General features: G+C 44.8%; 1 protein-coding gene across 1 annotated transcript in view; it reads left to right on the top strand.

Moving 5' to 3' along the window:
- LOC119461673 (uncharacterized) overlaps nt 1-23,964 on the top strand; it is a 137,573-nt gene that overhangs the window by 81,443 nt on the left and 32,166 nt on the right. The window contains exons 27-36 of the mRNA XM_037723043.2: nt 1,463-1,672; nt 3,140-3,264; nt 4,805-4,946; nt 6,770-6,955; nt 9,527-9,642; nt 10,785-10,962; nt 16,005-16,195; nt 18,523-18,645; nt 21,115-21,205; nt 22,037-22,123. Of these exons, the coding sequence (XP_037578971.1) occupies nt 1,463-1,672; nt 3,140-3,264; nt 4,805-4,946; nt 6,770-6,955; nt 9,527-9,642; nt 10,785-10,962; nt 16,005-16,195; nt 18,523-18,645; nt 21,115-21,205; nt 22,037-22,123 (1,449 nt within the window). The remainder of the gene's footprint in view (nt 1-1,462; nt 1,673-3,139; nt 3,265-4,804; nt 4,947-6,769; nt 6,956-9,526; nt 9,643-10,784; nt 10,963-16,004; nt 16,196-18,522; nt 18,646-21,114; nt 21,206-22,036; nt 22,124-23,964) is intronic.

Genomic DNA, 23,964 nt, shown 5'->3' with positions numbered 1-23,964 from the left:
CTTCACGGCAGCGTGCGCCACGTTACCGTGAAGCCACACCTCAAGGTGAAATTAGCATATAACTCGGCCCCCATTATTGTTAAACTTGTTGAATTTTTGGTGCTGGTTATATGTGCAAAAGTATGGAACACTTTTTCTACTTGAATGTTCATGTTACTCCTTAAGAATAAATTAGAACTGTATACGAAATAGAAAATAATTATAGATTGATAGCGATCTATATACATTAATACATAGAAGCTCGATCGTATGTTTCGGAAAAGAGTGCAAGAAAACACGTACTAATTGAAAAAAACATACGATTTGAAGTACCAAAAAAATCTGCAGACTCAGTTGTAGTTGACATCTACGTAACGCAAAGCATTGCGCGAATCGCTGCAGCACAATACGCGCGTCCAAGCTGGTGTAGCCCGAAATGCGCATTGTCGTTTTTGTGGCTTTGGCTTACATTTGTGCTCCTCGAATTTGGCCTTGTGGGAAGTTTCGACGTGCCGACTCGGCACAAATCATTGCGGCACTACAAGAAGCCGTCGTGCGTAAAGCCGGTGGGGCCCGAACAACCCGAGGTGCAAGTTGTCATTTTCCTATTGTGTAATGTTTTAAGACAGCCGGGAAACCTAAACAGAATCCAGCTGGTGGGCAACGCCAATATACGGTGCTGCCAGAGTGAAACATGACGCTAACTTAGCGCCACAGCGTGTTTGGTTTACCGCCTATTAAAAGCATGCAGTGCACTTCCAATGGCACTATGCCCCACGTGCCGTGAAACATACAAGTGAAGATGCTTATTGCAATAGGGTTGGTAGCAATAGCTGTGAATGCGGCTTGCGACAAGCCGGGGAGTAGATTCGCTGGTATACCGGAAGAGGAAACTGAGTGCACACCACCGTTTTTATGGGAGACGGGTGGGCGAGTATTGCAGGGAAATGGCTACGGCAGGCAGCTACTGTTCTCAGTCTTTCCTTGTTTGCATGGGATCTAGCAGCTGGGAAGCGTATGATACCATCCCAGTCTGGTCATGTGCTGAACTGTGGTGCCGCCGAAAGATAGTGTTTTCCAGGAATGTGCAAACCGGTAAAAAATAAGCGCAACTGTTTTGCATCATTTTTGTGTGTTCTCGATCGCGAACGTTGGCACCAGGAAATCGTACGTAATGGGATCATATCAATAAGGTTTTACTGTAATTATCTCCCCCAAAGAAGTAAAATAAAGACAGTATCTAATGAACACTATAAGTGTTTCATTATTGTACATTGTTAATAATATTTCAATAAATAAAGTCAATAAATTGTTCTGTCTGTGGGCTGAATCTGCTGTTTGGTTTGTTGTGTGAATCCTCACTAATATGCTTTTAAAATGAACATAGCGCCTCTTCAAGCTTCCTAGAATGTAAAGCCTCAAGCCTCCTACAATGTAATCGTAAATGATCTGATATTTCTATACTGCACTTGTGTGCATGCAGGTGCGAGGCTATCTGGCCAAGCTTGGCTTGCACAGCCTGCAAGAGGCGGTCGGCCGCACCGACCTCCTGCGCGCTGCCCCCTTTGAGGGCAACCCCAAGGCGAAACTCCTCAACCTCGACACCATTCTCCTCAATGCATTGAGCCTTCGACCTGGAACCAACATTCGTGGGGGCAGCATTGCACAGGACTTTGAGCTTGGCAAGCGCATGGTAAGCGGTCAACCACTGCTGTTTCAGGACCAGCAGGGAATCGTTTATCGTTCATTTCGCCCACCATCATGCTTGACTTGGATGCACCTTAGCTGCCCATTCGTTTCCAACTGCAACAGGAGCATGAGTTCAAACAGTATCAGGCAAATCTAAACTTGGCTTGTCTTGTTCCCAAATTCACTGTTTGCTTTTTGGCAGTTTATTGTTGAGCAAAAGTGCCAGTAGTCTTATGTTTGGATTAAATGTTTTCCTGATGGATAGTAGATTTTAGCTGAACACGATGACTGAACAATGCAAAAGATGGGATCAATACGGTATTCGGAAATTTAATTGTTGGCACTGTTCAGTCAACTTGTTCAGAAACAGTCAAACTTCGTTATAACAAATTTGCACTCATCTGATACTTATTACAAGCATGCACACTGAATATCAGTGAAAAATAATTGTGCATATTGATTCACTTCATTATATTTGATAATTCTTATAACCGTGTCTGCTATATCGGAGTTCTACTATATTATCAATTCGCCTACCGTAACATCCCAGTTGATGGCCTACCTAAAATCTAGAGCAAATCGGGCAAAAAGAGGGAGTGGGCTAACTTTTAGTGTACAGTCAAGAAAAGTTGAACAAACAAAAAAAGAGCATCATAGCCAGAGGTTGTGAACGTTTGTTTATATGCCTTGTTCAGTCTTCCTCAATACCTTCAAAAGAACAGTCACTATCGCTGTTGAACAAAACGTCGAAGACTTCATCATGCACATGGTCAGGCGTGGTTGGCAGGGCAGCATAAGGGGGAACCACCGATGCCAGTTGTTTGTGGAGCTCGCTGTCTTTGGACCCATCAGGTGCGGTAGATATTCAGATCCACAGTGCTTTAGCATGGGCGACAACTTCCTGCGACAACTTCCTTGGACGCAGATGCCCAAGGACACGGATGCCCAAGTGGGCTATCTTTCGATGTTTTGTAAAAAAGTATCAAATCATGCCAAAAACAGACGCGGGTTTTCTTTAGGGGGTGAGGCACCTCTCCGGATGTTACAGTACATTTCGTACTGCTCAAGTTATTTGTTACACGTATGCAGATTTGAAATATGGATTTCTCCTTGCTCTGAATCCACACAGTAGAAGAAATTCAAAAGGGCGATTTGTAGCTAATAAAGGACATGCACTAGACAAGCATGAGTTTAAAACTGTTTACTCATACACACTGTCCAAGGTTTTATATATAAAGCATTGGAACACTAAAAATGTGAGCTTTCGAAGAATTACAAATTTGTGAGTTGGCGGTTTGTAAGCCTTCCAACCATGCTGTCCCCATCGCTGCTGCCATGTTGTACTGTATTTTAGCAGGCTTGAGTTCATCTAGATGAGACCTTCAATTTTTACATTTCATTATTATCTGTCTACCTGTTTGTGTCTGTCACATACACGCCTGACACTGCTTTTGTGTGACCATGCTTTCAGGACAACCTGCTCATCAAGCAGTCCAAGGCTGTGCTCGAGGGTCGATCCAAAGAGGTCACCCTGCACATGGACATCACCAATGAAGACCGAGCGTTCGCCACCACGCTGAGCTACCACATCGCCAAGTGAGTTACACGTGGAACTAAGATGGAATGCTGCGTAATTTGGTAGGTTCAGCCATACATAGCCTCCTGTATTTTTTTCATTACTTGCCCAATGATGTCAAAACCCGGTTAGTTAGAGGGTGCCTCATTCCAAGTAGTCGGTCATAGTTCACAGGGCACGGTTAGGGTCGTGTCAACTTTCTTTCAGCGCATGTCAGGCAGAAGGAAACAATCAAGAACAGAGTGGCATCAGTGCCCGGTGAAAGTTGCTCATGCTCTAGCAACACAATGCGTAAAATGTTTGGGAACCTTGCATTGCTGCAGTGGACCACTATCTCCCATGCCTTGCCGAGCAACTGGGTAGGCATTGTAAAAATACAGGAGGCTGTGGTTGTCTGCAAAATGCCGGCACTTCTGATGTTATTATCTTTTCTGCTTTTGGTCCCATCATTTTACTTGTGTTTTTATTCAAAGAATTTGCTGCAAGCCAAAATGAAAAGAAAAGACAACGAAAAGCATGTTGCTCTGCATAATGCAGGAATTGCGACATGTCTAAAATAATTTTTTGTTGTCTCTCAATGGTTATAGTTCTCCAACACATCTGCCTTCAACGTGGCAGCATATAAAGCCTGATAGCAAGCAACCTAGCTAGGGCAGAGCCAGCACAGGCATTGAGTACCTGCCATAACCAAAGTAGCCAAACAGTTGGGAGACGTTCTGTTAGCATGTTTGTCTGCATGCACCGAAATAACAGCCACACAAGAACACATTGATACGACGAGCCTAAAGCTAGTCAGTGCAAATCTGTTGCATCGTTTTCTGCTCGCAACTAGCCACATTCCTTGCTCATCGGTTATCATGTTCCCCGGCCCAGGTGACAGATGGGGTCAAGGTCGCCCCGATTCATTGTTCTCATTCAGAATCTGACAGTAGGATCGAGTACATGTGCTTCTTGCTCTAGGCGTGAAAGGTGCTTGCTGGGTAATTTGGTACTCTAGTCGGTTGAGAGTACAGGATGTGAAGGAGAATGGCAGTGAGTGCCTAACAATTGCTCTCACTTTCCTTGGCTTTTTTGTCTCCATATTGTCACATGTACATTGTTTTACTTTTTTGGTGGTGACAGTTTTTCACGGTATTATCACTGTTATCAAGTCGCTCGGTGCAAGACATGCCTACTGTAACCAAAACGGCCTGAAAGTTGTTGCCAATTTTATAACAAAAGAATAATCAGATTGCGCATTTGATGTGAATGCTGTTGTGCGTTCTCAAATGTACACGAGAAGCAGCTATTACTGCTCTGAAATGTACGGTGACACACGTAAATAGGTGACGGCCTTGACCCGCGAGTTCTGATTGCGACCAATGGCTGTGCTTGCTGTTCTCGTTGTGATTGGAACGTTGCTTGTCTTTCTGGGCACAAGTTCACCTAAATAAAAAGTTAAATTCTCAACTCGCGCTTTCAGAAGTGTCTATAATTCTTCACCGTCTCTGCAGCTTGACAACTGTGCTTGTTGCTAAAAAAAAATTGTGCCCTCTGGTTTGCATGGTCTATCTTGCACAGGAAGTATGACGAGGAGGGCCTGCCTGAGGGATCCCGGATCAGCGTGTTCCTCAAGGGGTCTGCGGGACAGAGCTTCTGCGCCTTCTTATCGCGGGGGGTCTACGTGACCTTGGAAGGCGATGCCAATGACTATGTTGGCAAGGTGAGCTGGGTCGGCTGGTGGAAATGGCCAACTTGGTCGCAAAAGAATAGTGACTTGGGGAGATAAAGCGGCTGTTGCCAGTGGCTGACATTGGGCAAAATGTTTTTTAAGAGGCTACTGCATGTTCAAAGAGAAGAAAAAGATATTGCGAACTGCAATTTCCATTGATTTAAAGCACCACACACTTTTCCCGTATTTAATTTGTTTAATAACGGCCACAGAGGATTTGAAGTAACAAGATAACTACAGAGTAGAAACCTTCCATTCACTTTTATCAGAATTGCAGTTAAGACCTTAGAAATTAATTTAGGCCAGTTTATCAAGTAAAGTACTCCCCGAGTTTATGAATGTTTTCGCAGCATTAATTTTTATTTGTTTCATTGGGAGAGCCAAACAAGTGGCAGACGCTCTGGAGCTTGCACTGGCAACTTGCAGCATCCAAGAAATGCCAGCTGTGCTCGTCAAAAATGAGACGCATCCAAATGCTTGATTGAAAAATTTAATTTGGTCTTATACCGGAGTGAGTAGGCAAATTTAGCGACAGTGTGAGCTAGTGCACTTCGTCGCAGCAAGTGTCACTTTGGCAGTGCGCTGCGCTGCTATAATTCGACGAAGGCCAATTTTAGGATTGAAATAATGAATGTTTGGGCCCATATTGTTACGGTGAAGGGAAAGAAGTAGGTGACACGAACTAGAGGAAGACAAAGACTCTGGCCTGGGTGCATGGGTGCCGGCCGGACTTACAGTCGGGATCGTATTAACCAAAAAATTTAATTAACCGGAATCGTATCAGCGGAAGTTTACTGTACTTGCAAAATAAAATTAACGTGATCAACGTTAAGAGTGAAGACCACATGACATTGCATCCAACACGCAAGCGACGCGCTGCTTGTTTGGAAGTCCCGAGAGTGCCGAAGAGTTGGCCCCCTCGGAATGAGATGGATGTCGTTGGCGAAGAAAGAATGGTTGTTTTCGGGATCAGGGACGAGTGGAGCGTTTTAGATCACAAGAACACTGGTTTCAGAATTGGTGTTGACCATCTACTGAGTATTGTTTTATGTATAGTATTTCAAGCATTGGCATCGAGGCTATGTACTTCAACACAGTGGAGTGATTTCGACGATTAAACTCGTAGGTTAGTGTGTCGTACAGCGAGTGTCACTAAGCCTTTCCATTTGACAGCCTGTGAATGAATAATGGTGAAGTGCACGCGCTCAAAGAGACTCCAAATTGTGTCCGTCTGATAGGAGTTAATAACTCTTAGTTGCACTGTAGGACAAGTAGGCAGAACACTGTGAGAGTGATTCATCGTAGAAAAAATTTCCTTTTTGCTGCTTTATGCACGAAATGTTTTTTTTTGCTTAGTGTCCTCAGTATCGTAAAACCAACGTTTTACATAATTGACTGAAGTACACCCATTGGAATAATAAGTGTGTTAGACTAATGGCACGTTGGATTAAGGGGCATGCTGACTAACTAGCATGTTGGATAAATTGGTGTAGTAAAGAAACAGGATTCTTAAACCAGTTGGTTTAGTAGAGCAATACGCCTTTTGGACTAAGTAATTCATTTGTTCCCATTCAGAACATAAATTTTTCCCATCCAAATTTTCATCTGGGTACTTATTAATGGTCTCTCTAACAGTGGTTGGTCTGTCCTGTGTTGAAGTAGCGTGTTTAATGCACGGTAAGCCCTTGTTTCTCCTCTCCTTGTTTTCCCATGAAAAGTGCGTTTTGGAAATAACAGAGATGAGCAAAAAGCATTGCTGTCATTTTATCAATCGTTGAAGCGTCCAAATGCTGCCTATTAATGTGTGCTTGCAGGGGCTGTCAGGAGGTGAGCTGGTGATATTCCCACCCAAAGACCTCCCACCCGAATTCAAGTCCGAAGAGAATGTGATCGTCGGCAACGTGTGCCTCTACGGCGCCACATCGGGCCGGGCGTTCTTCCGCGGCATTGCGGCTGAGCGCTTCTGTGTGCGCAACTCGGGTGCCACTGCAGTCATTGAGGTATGTTCGAGTCTTTTCGAGGAATGTGTTGTTGATTGACTGCAGAATTGGGCTGCGTTGAATTGGTGGGACCAGTGAGCTCTGATCGCGTGATGGCTTTGTGTTTTGGTTACAAGCATAAGGTGATCTGGAGCCATATCTTCTAACATTTTATTTCATTGTCCATTCTTTCAGTCCTTTGTTATTTGCTTGAATGTGACTTCCCAGTGATAACCCAGTGATAACCACACTGGAGTTATCACTGGGGTTGGCCACTGTGCTTGCTGTGTGATAAGAAACCAGACATTTTTTTTTTTTGCTTTTGTTGTTTCCTTCATAAGTGTGTCTACAGCAGCAGATCCCATCGCTATGCCTTCAATAACCCATGTGCATGTCATGTCACCTTTGTAATAACACCAGTTTTATGCGCATCTTTGGCAATGCATGGGTATTTAACTTTTCAGGACAACCACATGCCATACCACTGGAATGATCTTCCTAATGACATCGCATCAATATCTCCAAAAAGTTCTCGTAATGAGCTGCACACACTTTATATCGAGTTCTATATAATTTTGCCACAGCCATTTGTGGGGTCTCACATGTGCTCTTGGGACAAAGTAACGACAACACATTAGTGCAAACAATCAAAAGGGCATTTATTGCACCTTTCATAGACTAATGCACACTAGCCGAATTACAACCAATAGAACATTCACATGGGCGCGCGACAAATCAAGGAAGTCCGACTCACCATGACCCGATAGCGAGCGAATATGTTCGCCCCATGCTGTGACACCGTCGCCTAGTCGTTCACGTGTGCAGTCACGCGAACGGTGGCGCGCTCGAACAATCCGTGTTCGTCCATACCGGTGTCCTGTTTAGCCTCGCGCGACGGTCACGCGAAGCGTTCGTGCGTGTTGGTCGCCGATCCCAAGCCAAAAAAGGAAGCGCCTTTGACCTTTTGCGCCGAAGTCACCCCGCCGTTCGGTGGCGCTAGCATCGGGACACTCGCGCCATCTCTCGCAATGCGCCGCAACCACACCGACCGCCGCCGTTAGCCACGCGGAGAAGCCGGACCACGGGAGCCACTCCGGGAAAACAACATCAGGGGACGCGTGAGAGTCGCGCATCCCCACACATTTTATGTGTGTGCCTTTGTATTATCTTTTGTCTGCCATCTGCACTTTTTGCCTTCTCTTTTGTATTCCGCAGTGTTCATGTTATTGATCTTATGTATATTGATGTTTAAATGTCGCTGTACATGTAGACGTTTTGTTTGTCTTTTATTTTTATAGCACTTCATTAGCTGCCTTGCGTTACTTACGACGTAACAGCCCTTACTCAATGCCCTTTCATAGCCCTGCAAGGTACGTTTGATGCTCCTTACAAAGGTCCGTAATAATCCGACAAAGGTCCATCACATCCCAAGTCCAGTATGTTGTGAAATGGCAGCACATTGCATAAACCCCACCTTCAAGTGTTTGATTATTGTAAGCTGGAGATGATCACAAAAACAATGACAAGGCTAGAAGCTAAAAAAAAATATTTAAGGTATGATACAAAGACACTTTTGTGCCACAGAACCTTGCTATCCGCTCGCTGTTTTCTGAGTGCTGGCTAAAGAAATGGCAGTCTGCCCACACTGTTGCAATATTTTGCTGTCTGTGAGAAAAACAGTCCAAGCGATATTTCTACTGTTACAGCCAGCTACCCGCTATACCACTATCGTTGATATGAAAATTAGCTACAGTTTGTTTTTATCAAAATAATGGCCAATAGAATGCAGTGGATGACCACTGGATGACCACAAGCGATGACCACTGTCAAAGCTCTGGTATGAACAGGAGCTGCGTTACGAGGCAAGTTCACATCAGTGCACAGGTCCATGGGTTACAAGACAGCTAGTCTGCATCACACGCATCGCATCCTAAATGCTGCGACTAGTAGCCCATCTCCTCTTATGTGTGAGTTGATGAGATAATAAGATAAAGCATTCCCCAAGACTACGTGTTTTGTGTTTATCGGCAGTTGTTCTTGAAGTGCTGTCCACTCTCGAAGCGAAACGGGCTGGGCCATATGCTAGGCCTAGCAGCACCCTCGCCACCTGCTCACCACCGAGCGGAGCTTGCGTAATCATGTCGCGGAAAAGCTGCTGTTAGCCAGCAGTGCGTTGCACTGCACGCTATTGTGTGAAGCTTCCAGTTGGTGTGTTTGTTCCTTTAGAGAAAGATGTATTTCCGCACTTTCCACGAGTCGCTGGAAAAGTTGGGTAGAGTGAACTGCTGTGCACTCGCATTGCCACAGGAAAGTATGTTGCATGTGCCTCATCTAGATAGACTTTGCCCCCAAATTCGTCAATCGAAACCTACAGTTCGTTATATCCAGGTTCTTTAATTTTTTTGCAGGAATTGTATTATTTAGGCAGACCTAACTATGTGAGCAGTATGGTCGTTTATATCTGTATCTTGTATGTGGATCTGTCGTGACAGGCGTGGACTGTATTATAAATAAATGAATAGTGCAGCCACCAGTAAAAATCTTCTGGAAAATCACTCTGAAGACTAATCATTGCCTTTCCTCTTGCTGCAGGGCGTGGGTGACCACGGTTGCGAGTACATGACTGGTGGCCTGACCATCATCTTGGGGCCCACAGGCAGGAACTTTGCCGCTGGCATGTCTGGCGGTATCGCGTACGTCCTTGACGTGTGAGTACCTTTATTTCGCTAGAAGAATTGGTTTCCAAGCACTCTTTCTTGCATTTTTTTGATGTAGGTATGAAATAAATTTTCATGCATGTAAATGTGCGGTCACATGGAGGACTTATTTAGGGAATTAGGGAACATGTACTATCCGCGACGTCATTTGTGACGAACATCTTCTCTGTTCCCCACAAGAAGTGAGATCGGGTGTGGCCACAGAGCAGATGCACCTACAAAGGCTCTGTAGCTAATTCCTCCCAGCTTTGGGGAATCATTAGTACAGTAAAGCCTCGTTAATTCAGATTTCATGGGACCGATAAATACGGCTAAATCAACGAAATGTCAAATTATCGAGGGTGAAAGCAAGAAGTAAATGCCTTCTACACCAATCTGCATTTATTTACTGAATAAGTTCGCAACCCTGGCTTCTATTTGGCACGAAATCAGTGCAGAAGTGGCAATTCTTGTCATCTTTTGACTGATTAGCGCTCACAGCGGTGAGGGCCTAGTGACTTCCTTCACAGTGCGGTTTATTTGCCCATGGTGTAAGACCCGCATCTTCATCCAAGTGGACATACTTTTCACTACCGCGCGCGCATCCCAATTATTTTTTTGCCATTGAGCTGGTTGGCAATAGATTGTTCGTCCATCGCCATGTAGCTGCGGGCTACATGCCGGCCTACCAGGAATGTTTACTGGGAAAAACTGGCGGCGAACGCTATGCACGAAGGCGCGCTTTCTGGTAAACACGCAGGCCGATCTTCTGCTATTGTCTCGCACTTTTAATTTTTCAGTCTGAGAAGATTTAACATAAAAGGCATGTGCTGTCGGTGTTTTGTTTCATCACATTTGGTTGTGAGCTGTTGTTCTCAAAATTCCGAGGAATAACTTTGTAAAGAATTTGAGACAAAGTGTGGGCAACATCGTTCTTCGCACAGTGCCAAGAACGCTGTTTCATCGCAGTGACAGGAATGCTGTCACCTGTGGATGCCTACCCCTCTGGCACTAGTCACGTGAAAGCTTGCAAAAGTTAAAGTATCTCCGAGAGCGATAACCGATATAGAAAAAACAGCTTGTCATTTAGTGCACACCCATGCTGTGGCTTAAGTGGAAGGCTGAACAACAGAGTGGTGTGCCACTGTGTGCAGGGATGGCAATTTCCGGAACAAGTGCAACGCCATCATGGTAGACCTGTTGCCACTGGAGCTGGCCGAGGACCTGGACCAGGTGGAGTCCCTGATCCGCGAGTTCTATGACCTGACGGGCTCCGCAGTCGCTGCCTCGCTCCTCTCCAAGTGGCCCGACTCGGCCAAACTTTTTATCAAGGTATGTGTGTGTGTGCATGTAGGGAATGTGTGAATGTTATTGTCTTTGGTGAGGTTTTGTAATGTTCCACTTCTTGGGAGGCAGCAAGTGTTAGTGTGAACAATTTCGATTACTACACGTGCACATTTCTTCGGTTGCTTGTTGGCTTTCACACACTTTTGAGTGGACATTAAGAGGAAAAAGCGGACTGGGCCAGGTCATGTAGCAGTTAGTAGAGATAGCTCATCATCCAGGTGGGCGTGCATATCTTTTTCTAGCGCACGGCTGAGTGAATACGCAGCCCGCGTGCCTTATTTTAGAGGTAGTCTGCTGCGTTTGCAAGAAGGGGGCATGCCGAGACAGCGTGGCATCATGTGCGCTGTCTTCCCGCGTGTTTAGTGCTAGAGGTGGCATGATCTCGAGTTTCGGAGACGCGTTGAAGCAAGAGGGCAGTCAAAGCATTCGCTCCCCAATGCCGGCGCTTTTTATGATAACGTCGTCCCACCGCAGCTGTGGGCGTGGACGCAAAGCGTCGCAGGCTTCACTTTGTGCCCCCAGTGTGAAGATGTCGACACTGCGTGAAATCTTATCTTTCGTCACTGACTCTCAAATTCAACAAAATAATTTTTTTTTCTCATTCAAATGTGATTTTTCTGATTGCCCGATAATTAAAAAAATTTCACAGCTCCTTCTATATAAGAAAAATCCGTTGGTGACTTCACTTATTTGCATAAAAGGTTGACTTGCAATATAACGAAATTTCTATACAATGAAGCAAATTGCCAATTTTACAGACTTCCTTATACAGTAGAACCCCGCTGTTACGTTCCCGGGTGCTGCATTTTCCTGGCTGTTACGTCGTTTTCGCCCGGTCCCGGCACAGCTCCCATAGAACCCAATGCATTGGTAACCCCGCTGTTACGTCGCAACTGTGGGACCTTTCCCGCATCATACGTTGCGAACTGCCACACCGCGCCAGCCCGAGCGGCCATTTTGACTTTTCATGTCGCTTGGCTTGGTTGCTTAACGATGGCATTGGCCACCCAAAGTGCTGGGGGCAACATTTATTACGTATTTTCGGTTTCCGCCAGCAAAAGTATGGCCTTTGATAACCGCTTTTGCTATCTAAAGATGATGTCTATGACGCGTTGCGGCCCTAAAATTGGTTTTGGCTCATAGATGTTCCGTATAAAGTCCAAGGGCGATAACGCCGTCGCCGCGCGCCGTATGCTTTCTTTCGCGCGCGAGACGCAGTCGTCGGCTCCCCTCGCACGCTTTCACTCGCACTTACAGCATACGTCGCCGCGTGCCGTATGCTGTATGTGCGAGTGAAAGCGTGCGGGGGGAGCCGACGACCGCGTCTCGCGCGCGAAAGAAAAGCAGGAAGGAAGCGCGCCTCCTTCCGTTGCACTCGAGGCGCTAGCGAGGGAGCGAGGGGGGGGGGGGGTAGCGGGCAGCGTTGTGCTCTAGCATCATACTGCGCGGCGGCGCGCGCGCGGTCCCGCGGGCCGTATCTTGAAAGCGATCTGCGTGGGGGCAGATTCTACGCAGTGTAGGTGCGTCGGCGGCTCGTGGCTTTGTGCGTGCTGCGTGTTCTCGGCGCTCAGTTTGGGTTGAAGCGATAGACAACAGCACGAAGGTCACTTCGCTCGCTTCTGCAGCGGCGCTTAACTGCGCGTGTCCGCGCTCATCGAGTGTGATGTGTTCATGTTTGCCTTTGGGCGCTGACACCATGTTTGTTAATTAGTTAATAACCGAATGTTTACAAGTTTATACAGACGATAAAACTACTATTCTTACTTTGTATAGCTCATCGCAATCGATACTTCGGCTGTCGGGCGAAACTACTTTTTGTCGCACGTAAGAATTAAAATAATGTTGTGTGCAGTTCAACACTACTCCCATTTCTCAATTTTTCCTGTTTCCTGGCTCTTGCGTTTCCCGGCTCTTACGTTTTTTTTTTTACGGTCCCGTGAAAAACGTAACAGCGGGGTTCTGCTGTATTGAGGCTTAATTGTAGTTATTGTGCACTCTACTTCATTGCGTTTATGCATGATATATACAAGTGCTTTTTTTTTCTTTTGCAACTCTCTCTGAAATACAAAACATTTACGAAGTTCAGTTATAAACAAGGTACGCAACTATGAGGGACAGCGAGTTGGCAGGATTGGCATGTGGCTTTACGCACATTTAATTCTATCGCTGTAACAGTAAAAACAAAGCATTTGTCCAAAAAGCTGTACCTGCATGAGTGATGCGAAGAAGTTAAAATTATATTAAGGGCCAAGCTTATTGCATAGATTTCTTTGTTTTGGCTTCTACCGTCTGTCAAACTCGCAATAACAAGAGCACAATATACAGTACAGTCAAGTCCCGCTACAACGAAATTCATGGGAGACGCAAAAAATTTCGTTGTGGAGGAACTTCGTGGACACGAAATTAGTAAGTATATATATATATGTACGATAAACGGCAAAGCCGCGAATGAAACCGAAACGATCGTCCGGGAAATCTTCACGATGGCATAGGGGCAAAGGTTGAGACGTACCAGAGGCGGTCAATAAAGTGTCAACTTCACGAAAGAATGCATTTCGTGCCGCTGTTACAGCATTTTTCGTACATTGCGGCCGATGACTAACTCAACATGTGTGCCCAGCCGATCACACAACACTCATTTTTCGGCACATTCACCGTCGCAATGAAGCGGTTTAAATTATCACAATTTCATTGCATATTTATGACAAAGTCTGCAAAATTGGCAAGCTTGCGCTTACCAGAAGTTTTACTTCCAGAAGTCAGTCAGCCTGGATTTCTTACGCTTCACGGCAAGCAAAGCCGTAGCGCAAGTCTTACAGTCCGTTTAAAGAGCCATCGCAATGTCATTTTTGTGGGCTCTGATAACTTTTAAGACGAGGTCAAAAGGATCCATTACTTTCAAAGCAATTGCTGAAGTCGGTCTGTCTAGCGGGTTGTCATTTTCCCCAGACGACGAGACGTTGGCATCATGTTGACAACAGCAGCTGCAGCCCGGCCGCCGTATCTTGAAAGCAATCTGTGCCGTGCACAAAGTGCGCACCCGGGCGGGCCTCATCTTCAAAGCGATCTGTGATGTGGGCAAAGTACAACTAGTGCCGGTAGAGTCGTGTGCGCTGTGCTTTCAATGTTTAGTTCATGTTGAAGCGAGAGACGGCCCGGAGGTCAATTCGCTCGCTGCGATTGCCGCACCTCCTCTCACTCCAGTGTGTTGACACAGTTTCAGCAGTCATCGAGCGAGATGTTTTTATGTTTACCTGTGCATGCGTGACACCGTGCTTAGCAATTTAGTTCATAAGTGAATTTTTACAAGTTTATACGGCCGATAAAACTAAGAGCTTTAGTTCGTATAGCTGTCTACTAATCTGCTATCGCAATCGATGCTTCGCCTTTCGAGCGAAACTGCGAAATTTTTTCCTTTCGCTTTCTGCCTCGGGGATCATATGTGCCTTCTCGAGAGAGAGAAATTTACGCTTCTTCGTTGGCATAGCCATTTCGACCGGACGCACACACCACAGAAAACAGCAGCGATTGTGGTGACCCCGTGCGGTCTTGCGCAGGCGCGTGATGACCACGCATAGCTATGAATTGCAGTGGCGTAAATCGGTACTTTGAACTTGATTTCGTACGCGAAAACCTCGTTAAAGCGGACATACGGTCGTCACAGCTTTGGGAGGGCCTTCTAATTTGACTACTTGGCAGTTCCAACTTCAATTCAGTCCCAGTTTCGTTCTCGAAAAGTTCGTTGAAGCAGAAATACCAAATAAAATGCCTTCATTATGGAGATACTTTTTTTGTAAAAATCTTCGTTGTGGCGGAAATTTCATTGTAGCAGCATTCGTTGTAGGGGGATTCGACTGTATAGCGTCAGTGATACGATCCCGTTTTGTGCGATGTTCCTGCTCCAACATTCGTGATCGAGAATGCAAAAAATAACCCAATACAGTTACGCATCTTTCTTGCCGGTTAATATGTTCCCAAAAGACAATGTTTTGGCACCGACGTTCAGTAAATCATCAAACTGCGATCATATGATAAGTTTTCCAGTCACAAGATCCCATGTAAACAAGGAAAAGTGTAAAGCATGCGTGATCAAAAGCAGTAGGCGCTCGCAACGACAGCTTCACTGCGGTACTCGCCCGCCCGTGTCACCTGAAAATGTTGTTACGCACTTGGTTTCCTATTTGGGTGCCAGCAAATCACCTCCTGGGTCGTCGCACACTGCATTCACAGTTATCACCACCAACGCTATTGCAATAAGCATCCACACCCATCTGTTTCACAGCGCGTTTGGCGTAGTGCTGTTAGAAGCTTACTGCACGCTTTTAATGGGTGATAACCCAAACGTGCCCACCATTCATGTTTCGCTCTGTCATTGTAGCATTGTATTCTGGTGTCGCCCACCAGTTCAATTTTGTTGTGGTTTTGATTAGCAACACAAGTCTCGGGTCCCTCGGGCCTCATGAGCTTGACTCGCATTGGTGTCCCGTGAGGCAACGATCCTCGCCTAGTGAGCATGTCTAAACTTCCCGCTAAAATGCTCCGCCCGAAGAAGCTGCCGACACAGGCCAAATTCGAGGAGCACGAACATAAGCTTGCCAAAGCCATGAAAATGACAATGCGCATCTTAAGCCGCTCGGGCGCCACCAGATGTGCGCACGTCGGCATCTCGTCCTGTAACGACTCACGCAACTCTTTGCATTACGTAGATGTTAACTACAGTCGAGGCTGCCAAATTTTATAGTGACTACGGATCGTACGTTTTCCCGGTTAGTGCATTTTTTCTTTCGTTTTCTTCCATAATGTATAAATGAGGTTCTACTGTAAAAGCCGTCAGCGACTCAGTGTTATGACATCCTGCGCCTAGACTGTAATGTCACAAATGATCCTCTTGTAATACCGTATTTTCGCTTCCCTTTTGTAGCATAGAATCAAAGTAGTGAGAGGTTATTGTACGAGTTCTTTGTCCCATTATTGACTTCAATAGGTTGATTATAATGATGCTGACAACAAGGATGATGATAATACAGGTGTTCCCGAAGGAGTACCAGAGGGCACTGAAGCAGTTAGCAGAGGAGAAGGCGGCGCTCTCGATGCAGAACGACCGAGTTGCTCCGACCGCACCCGCCCCTGCAGCGACTGAGAAAGTGGGTGACATCGAGGAGGTGATTGCAGATGGTGACGCCAAGAAGAAGCAGCTGGAGAATGTTGACAAAATCCGGTACGCCCTTTGCTGCCGATGCTATGCGATGGCCTTCAGTGCAGTTGAACCATCCTTGCCATTTGTCTCTGGTGCCTAGACTCTGGGAGGGAAAGTGCTGTACGATTCACATTTGCATGTGGAATGAGTTCGAGTTCTGGAAGCTCTGTTTGCTGATCCACAAGATGTGGGTGCAGTTGTACACATACCTAACACTCAGCAGCCATAAGAAGTGAAATTTATATTAAAACCAAGCTTTTTTTAACCTCTTCCTCCCATTTTACTGGTCCTGTCTTGCCGAGCAGACAAATTTGGACTGCCATTGGGCATGTGTCCAAATAGACAACTTGGGTGAGTGGATACGTGCTATTGGATATGTGCCAGTGAGTTCGTGTGTCTGGGCATGCTCCCCAGAACATGTACCATTGTGTATGTGTCCAAATAAACAACTTCGGCCACTGGATGCGTTCAACTGGTCATGTGAAAGTGCACATGTGTCCAAGGACGTCTTCGTTACGCAACTGAAGTGGCGATTTAGCATGTAATTATTTGCTGGTCTGTAAATGTGAAGCGTAACGTTTCCACAAAATTTAAAGGAGGCTTCGCTTAACACTGATTCCCACATAAGCGTGGAATCTGCTAAACTTTTCTTTCTACCATGTACTTGGCCAAATGGGGCCTAGTGCTGACTGTCCTTCATTTGGGTCAGTTTACCTACCAGACCACTTGAGAGACTGAGCCACAACTTCTTTGGCTGTCCACACCGCTGCGACAAATTCGAGCTAAAGCACTGGAGAAATGGAACGGGAGAAAGAAACAGACGGAAAATGGCACTCCGTTGTCGTCAAAGCTGAAGTTGTCTCACGAAAGAATTGAGGCATTTTATACTGGCAACTTGTTATGAGCGTGAACTGAGATGCGTCGAGTGGTTGACGTGCATGTTCGAAGCAGTGGTGTTAGAAAGGAGAATTGTATTATCACTGTATGTCAGAATGTAAGCAAGACTATGCAGTAAACTTGCAAAAGGCATTACAGGCAGGACAGGCAGTGACGCAAGTAAAACGACCACAACACTCCGCTTCTTACCTATGTCACTGCTTATGTCTTGTCTGTAGCACTCTTTCGCAAGGTTTCTATGAATTACCAACTTGCGCAAGTTAAGACCCCGTGAGGACTATGCAGGAATGTGCAGCAACATGTTTTAACATCATATGCTGTCAACTAAAGGCATCATTGACGTACCCTCATACTACAAACATTAGCTATAGCTATGTGAAAACAAACTGATTTACATATCAAACAAAAAATATTGTAGAATCTCTTTCAACGATACCTCAAGGAACTGGAGAAATATGTTCCGATGAACAGGAATTCCATTTACTGTGAAACATATGTAGAGGTGCAGACACTGTCATACACCCTCTTAATAGTGAATGAAGCAGCTTGTTTTTCCCATGGTTTGGGCATTGTTGATGGCTACTGGATTGACTAGGCTTTGCTAGTTACGGTTTCAAGGAGGTGCCAGCGACGTATAAAAAACAACGTAGCCCTTACTGCTCCAATCGGTGGCAGAATAATACGCATTCAGGCAGAAGGAGTCCAAGTTACTGAATGACAAATTGTGAGGCATACAAAATTTCAGTTGTCTTTACTTTGGTCGCCCATGAGGCTACCTATGTCACAGGTGAAGTACGATCTCGCCACATGCCTAAGAGGTGAGTAGTGGGGCCTCGGAGCTGTTCAGGTCTGTACATGGTGTGCATTAAAAATCATTTTTGCCTGCTCAAGCCTTTGCCACTGTTTCTTAAAGTTGGCTTTCTGGATAGATATGACAAATGTAGCAAAAAATATATTTCAGATCTGTCTCTTTCTGAAAAATTTCTTTAGAGCTTGCTTCTGTGGTTCCATTTGCAGAGAGGTGTGAAAATTTTGGTTCCGAATTACAAAAGTTTCTTTGCACTAATCAAATAGAAAACAAACCAATTAGAGGCTGTTCTGTTTATGTGGCAATTCCGCTTCAGCGATTTACATTTACTGAGATTCTACTGTACTTTCTTCTAGCAGTTAAATAAAAAAATTATCATGTTACACTTTCTTGACCGAGGGGAATAGTACTTGATATGCCATGAATAGTTCACCTTCCAAGAGCTACAGTTATTGTTTTTGAAACATTTATTATGTTCCCCTTCACATTAGCGCCCCATGTGGTACGTGGCACCAAGGAAGTGCTCGACCGAAGGCCGTTCAGCATAGCTAGTGACAGTTTTGTGCTATCAGGACTGTCATTGCTCTATTAAGGCAAGGATGTCATCATCACAATACACTCCCGTCATTGCATTATGGTGCAGGGGCTTCATGAAGTACAAGCGTGAGACGGAGCCGTATCGGCCAGCAATGCAGCGAATGCAGGACTGGAAGGAGATCTACAATCGGCAAGGAGTCCGCAAGAACATCCGCGTACAGGCCGCCAGGTGGGAATCTTTGAACAAACAAGCCTCGCTATCATCTTTTGTGCTTTTGGAATTTCGAGTGGTAGCGATTGTGGTTTCAGCTGAGCGCTTTTATGGCTGCCCACAAAAAAAGCCAACTTTCTTACCCTCACTGTGTTGTTGCTTTGAGTTTCTGCATATATTCTTTGTATAAATGTGTCATTGACATTCATAGCATTTGTAAAGTACGTGAAGAATTCTATTGCAAACATATTTTTTTAACCAATTGTGTTGAATGTTTTGATTTGTGAGCAGTTTCGTACTGAAAGCGATCCCAAAGGGGCACCAAGAGGTGGCTCCAATGTACAGGAAGTCTGAAAGTGACTTTAACAGAAGCAAACAGACACATTAACTTATTAAGCAATGCTACTATGCTACAGTGAAATTATAAGGATACACGCAACAATGCCAGATACATACTTTGTTTATTTAATGCCAGTTTGTAAAATAAATTTTTAAAGGGTCATTAAAGCAAGATCTCTGTGCCACACAATGGAAACGAATGCTTGTTTACAAAGTTTTGGGAATGTTATAGAAACTCAAAGGGCCAGCATTCTTCCTGAGCTCCCATCGTGGTGTGCTCTTTAGCTAGACTGTGGCTGTGTTGTGCAAAACTTTATTATAATTTTTTTTAGATTGCAGGCTAGTTGGTATATTGATGTCATGATTCTTGATACAGTCGAACCTCGTTTTAACGAAGTCGAATCCGACACGAAAGCACCTTCATCATACTGTCACGTGCACTTGTGTACATGTGTTATTGACCGCCACTACTACGTCACAATATTCTATATTCGTTATAAGCATGTAATTGTTACATGCTGATATTAATCATAAATATTTTAGATTCACTTTTTTTATAGCCTATTATTGACCCTTTTTGCGGAGCAGCTTGTTCTAGAGAAACGAGATGGCGCTTTCGGCGGTGCACTGCACATGACCTCAGTGACCGCGCACGAATACGAATCCATTACCGCTTCTACCTTGCTTCTGTGAGATCAGCTGTCAGAAATGCAACTGAGTTTTTGCTAACGCACTTAGCTTTGATCATGCTGGATTGAATCATGTCAATTGAAGATACGTGCAGTAGTTGGCTACAAAAATAGTAGCTGGCATATTAAGGAATGGAATGAGTATGTGGGGCGAAGTTCGTGGACTGCTGCTGCAACTACTCCGTACGTGTTACCGACACTTCGAGATGCACGACTTTCCTCGGGGTTACAGAAATTTGCTCATCCGCCAGTGTTGTATCGAACCTTCAAAGAAAGGGCTTCAGCCCCGGAACGTCGGAAAGAGGGAGTACCGCTCGTTGGACAATGACAAAGGGAGTAGCGCTGCTTCCTGTCATAGTAAGTGTTGCGCACGGTATCTACACACATCTACGCCAACTGGTACAGAAACTGCGTCCAGTCTATCGCCAATGTGTTAAGAATAAGTGAATGGGCGCACACTTGAATATATGCGCACTAATACGCACAGTAAATGACGGACTACACCTACAGTGCACGAGTAGTTGAAGCTGAATGTTTCGTGACGGTTCACAAGAGTAAGCGAGTTGCCAGTGATAATACATCTTTTCTACAAGGTATTACACTGTACAAAACAGCTACCTTTCAAGCCTTGTGCACAGCAAGAACTAAATCTGTTGGAACTGAGCACACCCTCGACCGATTAGGCAGAAAATAATCAGACAGTGACCGCACCGACGAACCTTATTGAGTCAGAAACGTGACAAGCCGCTGCTTCAAAATATTTGCCAAATAAAGAACGAAGAGGAATACATACTAATCCGGATTCAATTCATGAGCGGAAGGTTTGGGTAGCTTGGAATACATATTTAGCCCCACTTTTAGAACAAGCATCATATACGCTGGTCTTGCCGTTTGGTCATAGCTTAATCAGCCCTGAAAGCGCTTTTACATGTTCTCTAAAGCTCTGGCCAAAGTTTCGTGTTGTCCACCCGGTATATCCCAAAACAGAGGTTTGCTAAGCCGCACCGGCGTCATACACATTCAGTGTAAACACGGAGGCAACGGAGGCAGTTGAGGCAAGCAATGAATGCATCGCCACGTGATCAAACAGGGCAGCGCCCATGGGATCGCCATGAAAAGGGTCAATAGTTCGTTATATCGGTGTTCATTATATCAAGGTTTGACTGTAGTGAAAAAAAAAAAAGGGAGATAAAGAAGGGAGCACATGTACAGAGGCTGATTTGAGTAAGTTGCACTACAAAGGTTACGGGTAAAACAAGACGAATGGTAGATAGAACAATACACGCAATGAAGCATGATTCTATCTGCCATTCGTCTTGTTTTCCAGTAAACTGTGTAGTGCAATTTACTTGGATATGGAAGACTGACCAGCCCCTCAACAAGCCTCAATACAGAGGCAGAGCTTTAAAAGTGTGGAGAAGTCAAGTACGCTACACAAATGACATGCAACTGTCCACAGGTGCATGGAGTGTGGTGTTCCATTCTGCCAGTCATCTCATGGCTGCCCCCTGGGCAACATCATCCCCAAGTGGAACGACCTCGTCTACCGGGTGAGAGGCACAACTCTGAGACGCCCCATTGTTGGCCGTCGCGGGCTTATGTGCTTTACCGCGTAACACGGATGTATTGCGACGAAGCTGACTTTAGGAGACGCGTAATAGACCATTGCTTATTTTTCTTGTTGAAAAATTGGGTGTACGTTAGATTCCTACTTTGTTTAGGAGCTTTAATGTCATTTCTATGCTAGTTTTCTACTTTGGACAACAGAAAGCGGGCGCTAGTTTGATTCGGGGGCGTGTGAAAATGGGGAAAATATTGCCAAATGAATCGGCAGTGTGTTCTGGCGTTTTTTTCTGCATATTGTTTAATTCGACCCAGCGCATAATTAGATCAAATTCGCTGGACCTGTCCTGGTCGAATTAACGAAAGTCAACTGTATAGAAGTGAAAGAACAGCTCCCTTGATGGATGATGACATCATTAGCCAAAATAGTAAATACCTATCATTGAGCTGCTTGGCCAAGTATTTGTTAGTGGTAGAATGAACACCCCCATTTTCAGCACAGTCATCATTTAAACCTGTCAAAATAATTTCGCTGTTTCGAGAACTGTCCTAGACTTGATAGAGCTTCCAGTGCGTTGTTTCAAGAAGTGCTGTGGCTCGTTAGAACTTCCCGTCTACTGGCCAGCTGTCGTTTGTAAAAACATTTTACTGATATATTTCCAGAATCGTACTGGGCTTAGTGGCACTTCCGATCAGCAGGCTATCTGTAAACAAGTCTTTAACCATTTGCAAAACCGCTCAAAGTTCAGTAGTTACTCGGTACACTGACTACTCCCACTCTCTTCCACACTCTCTCTCTCTCTCCTTCCCCTGTGCAGCAAGACTGGAAGGAGGCCCTGGCCCAACTGCTGCAGACGAACAACTTCCCAGAGTTCACTGGCCGAGTCTGCCCGGCTCCGTGCGAGGTGAGTCTGGATGTTGATTTGAATCGAATTCTCCTTGAACCGAACCTGCAAGGAAGGAGTAATTACCGCCTCTAATGCCTAAGGTGACCAGGCGTCCCAATTCAGGCGGGACTCGCACGGCTTTAATGGATTCAATCTTGCTGTTACAGTGATGCTTTGTATCGTCTCACTACCCTGACTCTGCCAGCACCAAGCTAGAATTTAGATTTTGCAAGAGCAAGGCGATATCGTAGCTGAACATAAGCACTGACATGAGATGTAGCTCAGCCTTAGGCAGCATTGTCCTGCTAAATTGTAAGTGAGTGAAGAAAGGAAAAGTAATTGGTTTAACATCCTGCCCATTCCAATTTCATAATGCGATGTTCTCAATTCCTGTGCAGCCAGATTATAAACATGCCATAATTCTGAACGTTCACTTTGGGGGTTGGATTGCACTATTGCAACAAAGAAAGGCTCATGAACACAGAAATGCAAGAAAGTGCACTGTTTAGCTTCGACTTGTTCACTTTGTTCTTTGTTATCAGACCTAATTTTGTAGGATACAAAGTGCAAACTGAAGAGTGGGCAAATTTGGGGTTTTGGGGGCTAAAACGACAATAATACGTGTGTTTAAAATGTAAGTATTATGCGAGTGTTTATTATGTCGAGTTTACTTTTTGTCACCTTTGCCAAGACCATCAAGCGGTTACAGTCAAAGTTTTGGTTTGACTCTCCATTTGACACGCTTCTGCATATGTTTTTGTGCTGTTCTACTACTTCACAAACTGCAATTGCTATTGCGGTTTCCCACAGTAAACTCGAGGTTGAACGCATGCCCACATGATGTTTTTTTACTTTGACCCTTACCGTATTTATTAGAATTTAGGCCGGCCTCAATTCTAAGCCAACCCTCGAAAGTGTAAGGTCAGGAAAAAAAAAGAACTTTCCTTGAATGTAAGCCGAATGAAAAACTCCATTAGACTGAGAAAAGAACATGAACATCGTCGAGATGTTTCTCTTTCGGAATGATCGTACTATCATATTGGTGTGAATTTCACTCCATGTCGCTGCAACTTAGTTCACTACCTGACCAAGTGAAATAGACATGTTTCATGTCATCTGCCTTAGTGGCGCAGTGGCTTTGGCGTCAAAGTTAATCCAGAGTCCCCCACTGCGGTGTGCCTCATTTATCTTATTGTGGTTTTGGCACATAAAGCCCCAGAATTTCATTTTTATTTTGTCTCGTGTCGAAGTGGACAGGTACCTGAACTTGTTCTGAGCAATGCTGCAAACATTTGCGACCTCCCTCCTCCACCGTCACCTGTATAATATCCGTCATTATGGACATTTCCGGTTTTCTTTGTGCTTTATTAAAACTTGCAACATCTTTTTCCACCTCGGCATCAACCTTCCTGCGGTCGGCAGTGTATGGCGGTTGCGACCAAATCGCATCCTAGAATCTAATCTGACCCCCCACTTTCATACATCTTGTAAAAGAATGTATTGGCCTACCATTGAGTAAATACTAGGAGTGTGCTAATACTGAATAGTAGATTGCGAATCGAATATCGAATTGAATCAAGCAAAAAAAAATGCCAGATATTGAATCGAATATCAGAATTTATCTTACTTTAATGCTTACAAATTTTGTAAAAGAACATCAAATTATTAAGCCAGTACTGATTACTGCTCAGTTCTATAAAGTCTGGAAAACAATTTTTTTATCAATAGAACATCTGTTGAACAACATCAAGTGCTTTTTGCCCTCTGAAGCTGAAGAAGCAGTGAAGTTATGTTGTAATGGATATCTTATGACATTTTTCAGTTTAATAGGGGACCTCATTTTATGGCAATCCATCATT

This window comes from Dermacentor silvarum, chromosome 8 (genome assembly GCF_013339745.2).
Source record: "Dermacentor silvarum isolate Dsil-2018 chromosome 8, BIME_Dsil_1.4, whole genome shotgun sequence".
Classification (NCBI taxonomy): domain Eukaryota; kingdom Metazoa; phylum Arthropoda; class Arachnida; order Ixodida; family Ixodidae; genus Dermacentor; species Dermacentor silvarum.
Note: the sequence above shows the minus strand (reverse complement) of the source record. Positions and strands in the feature narration are given on the sequence as shown.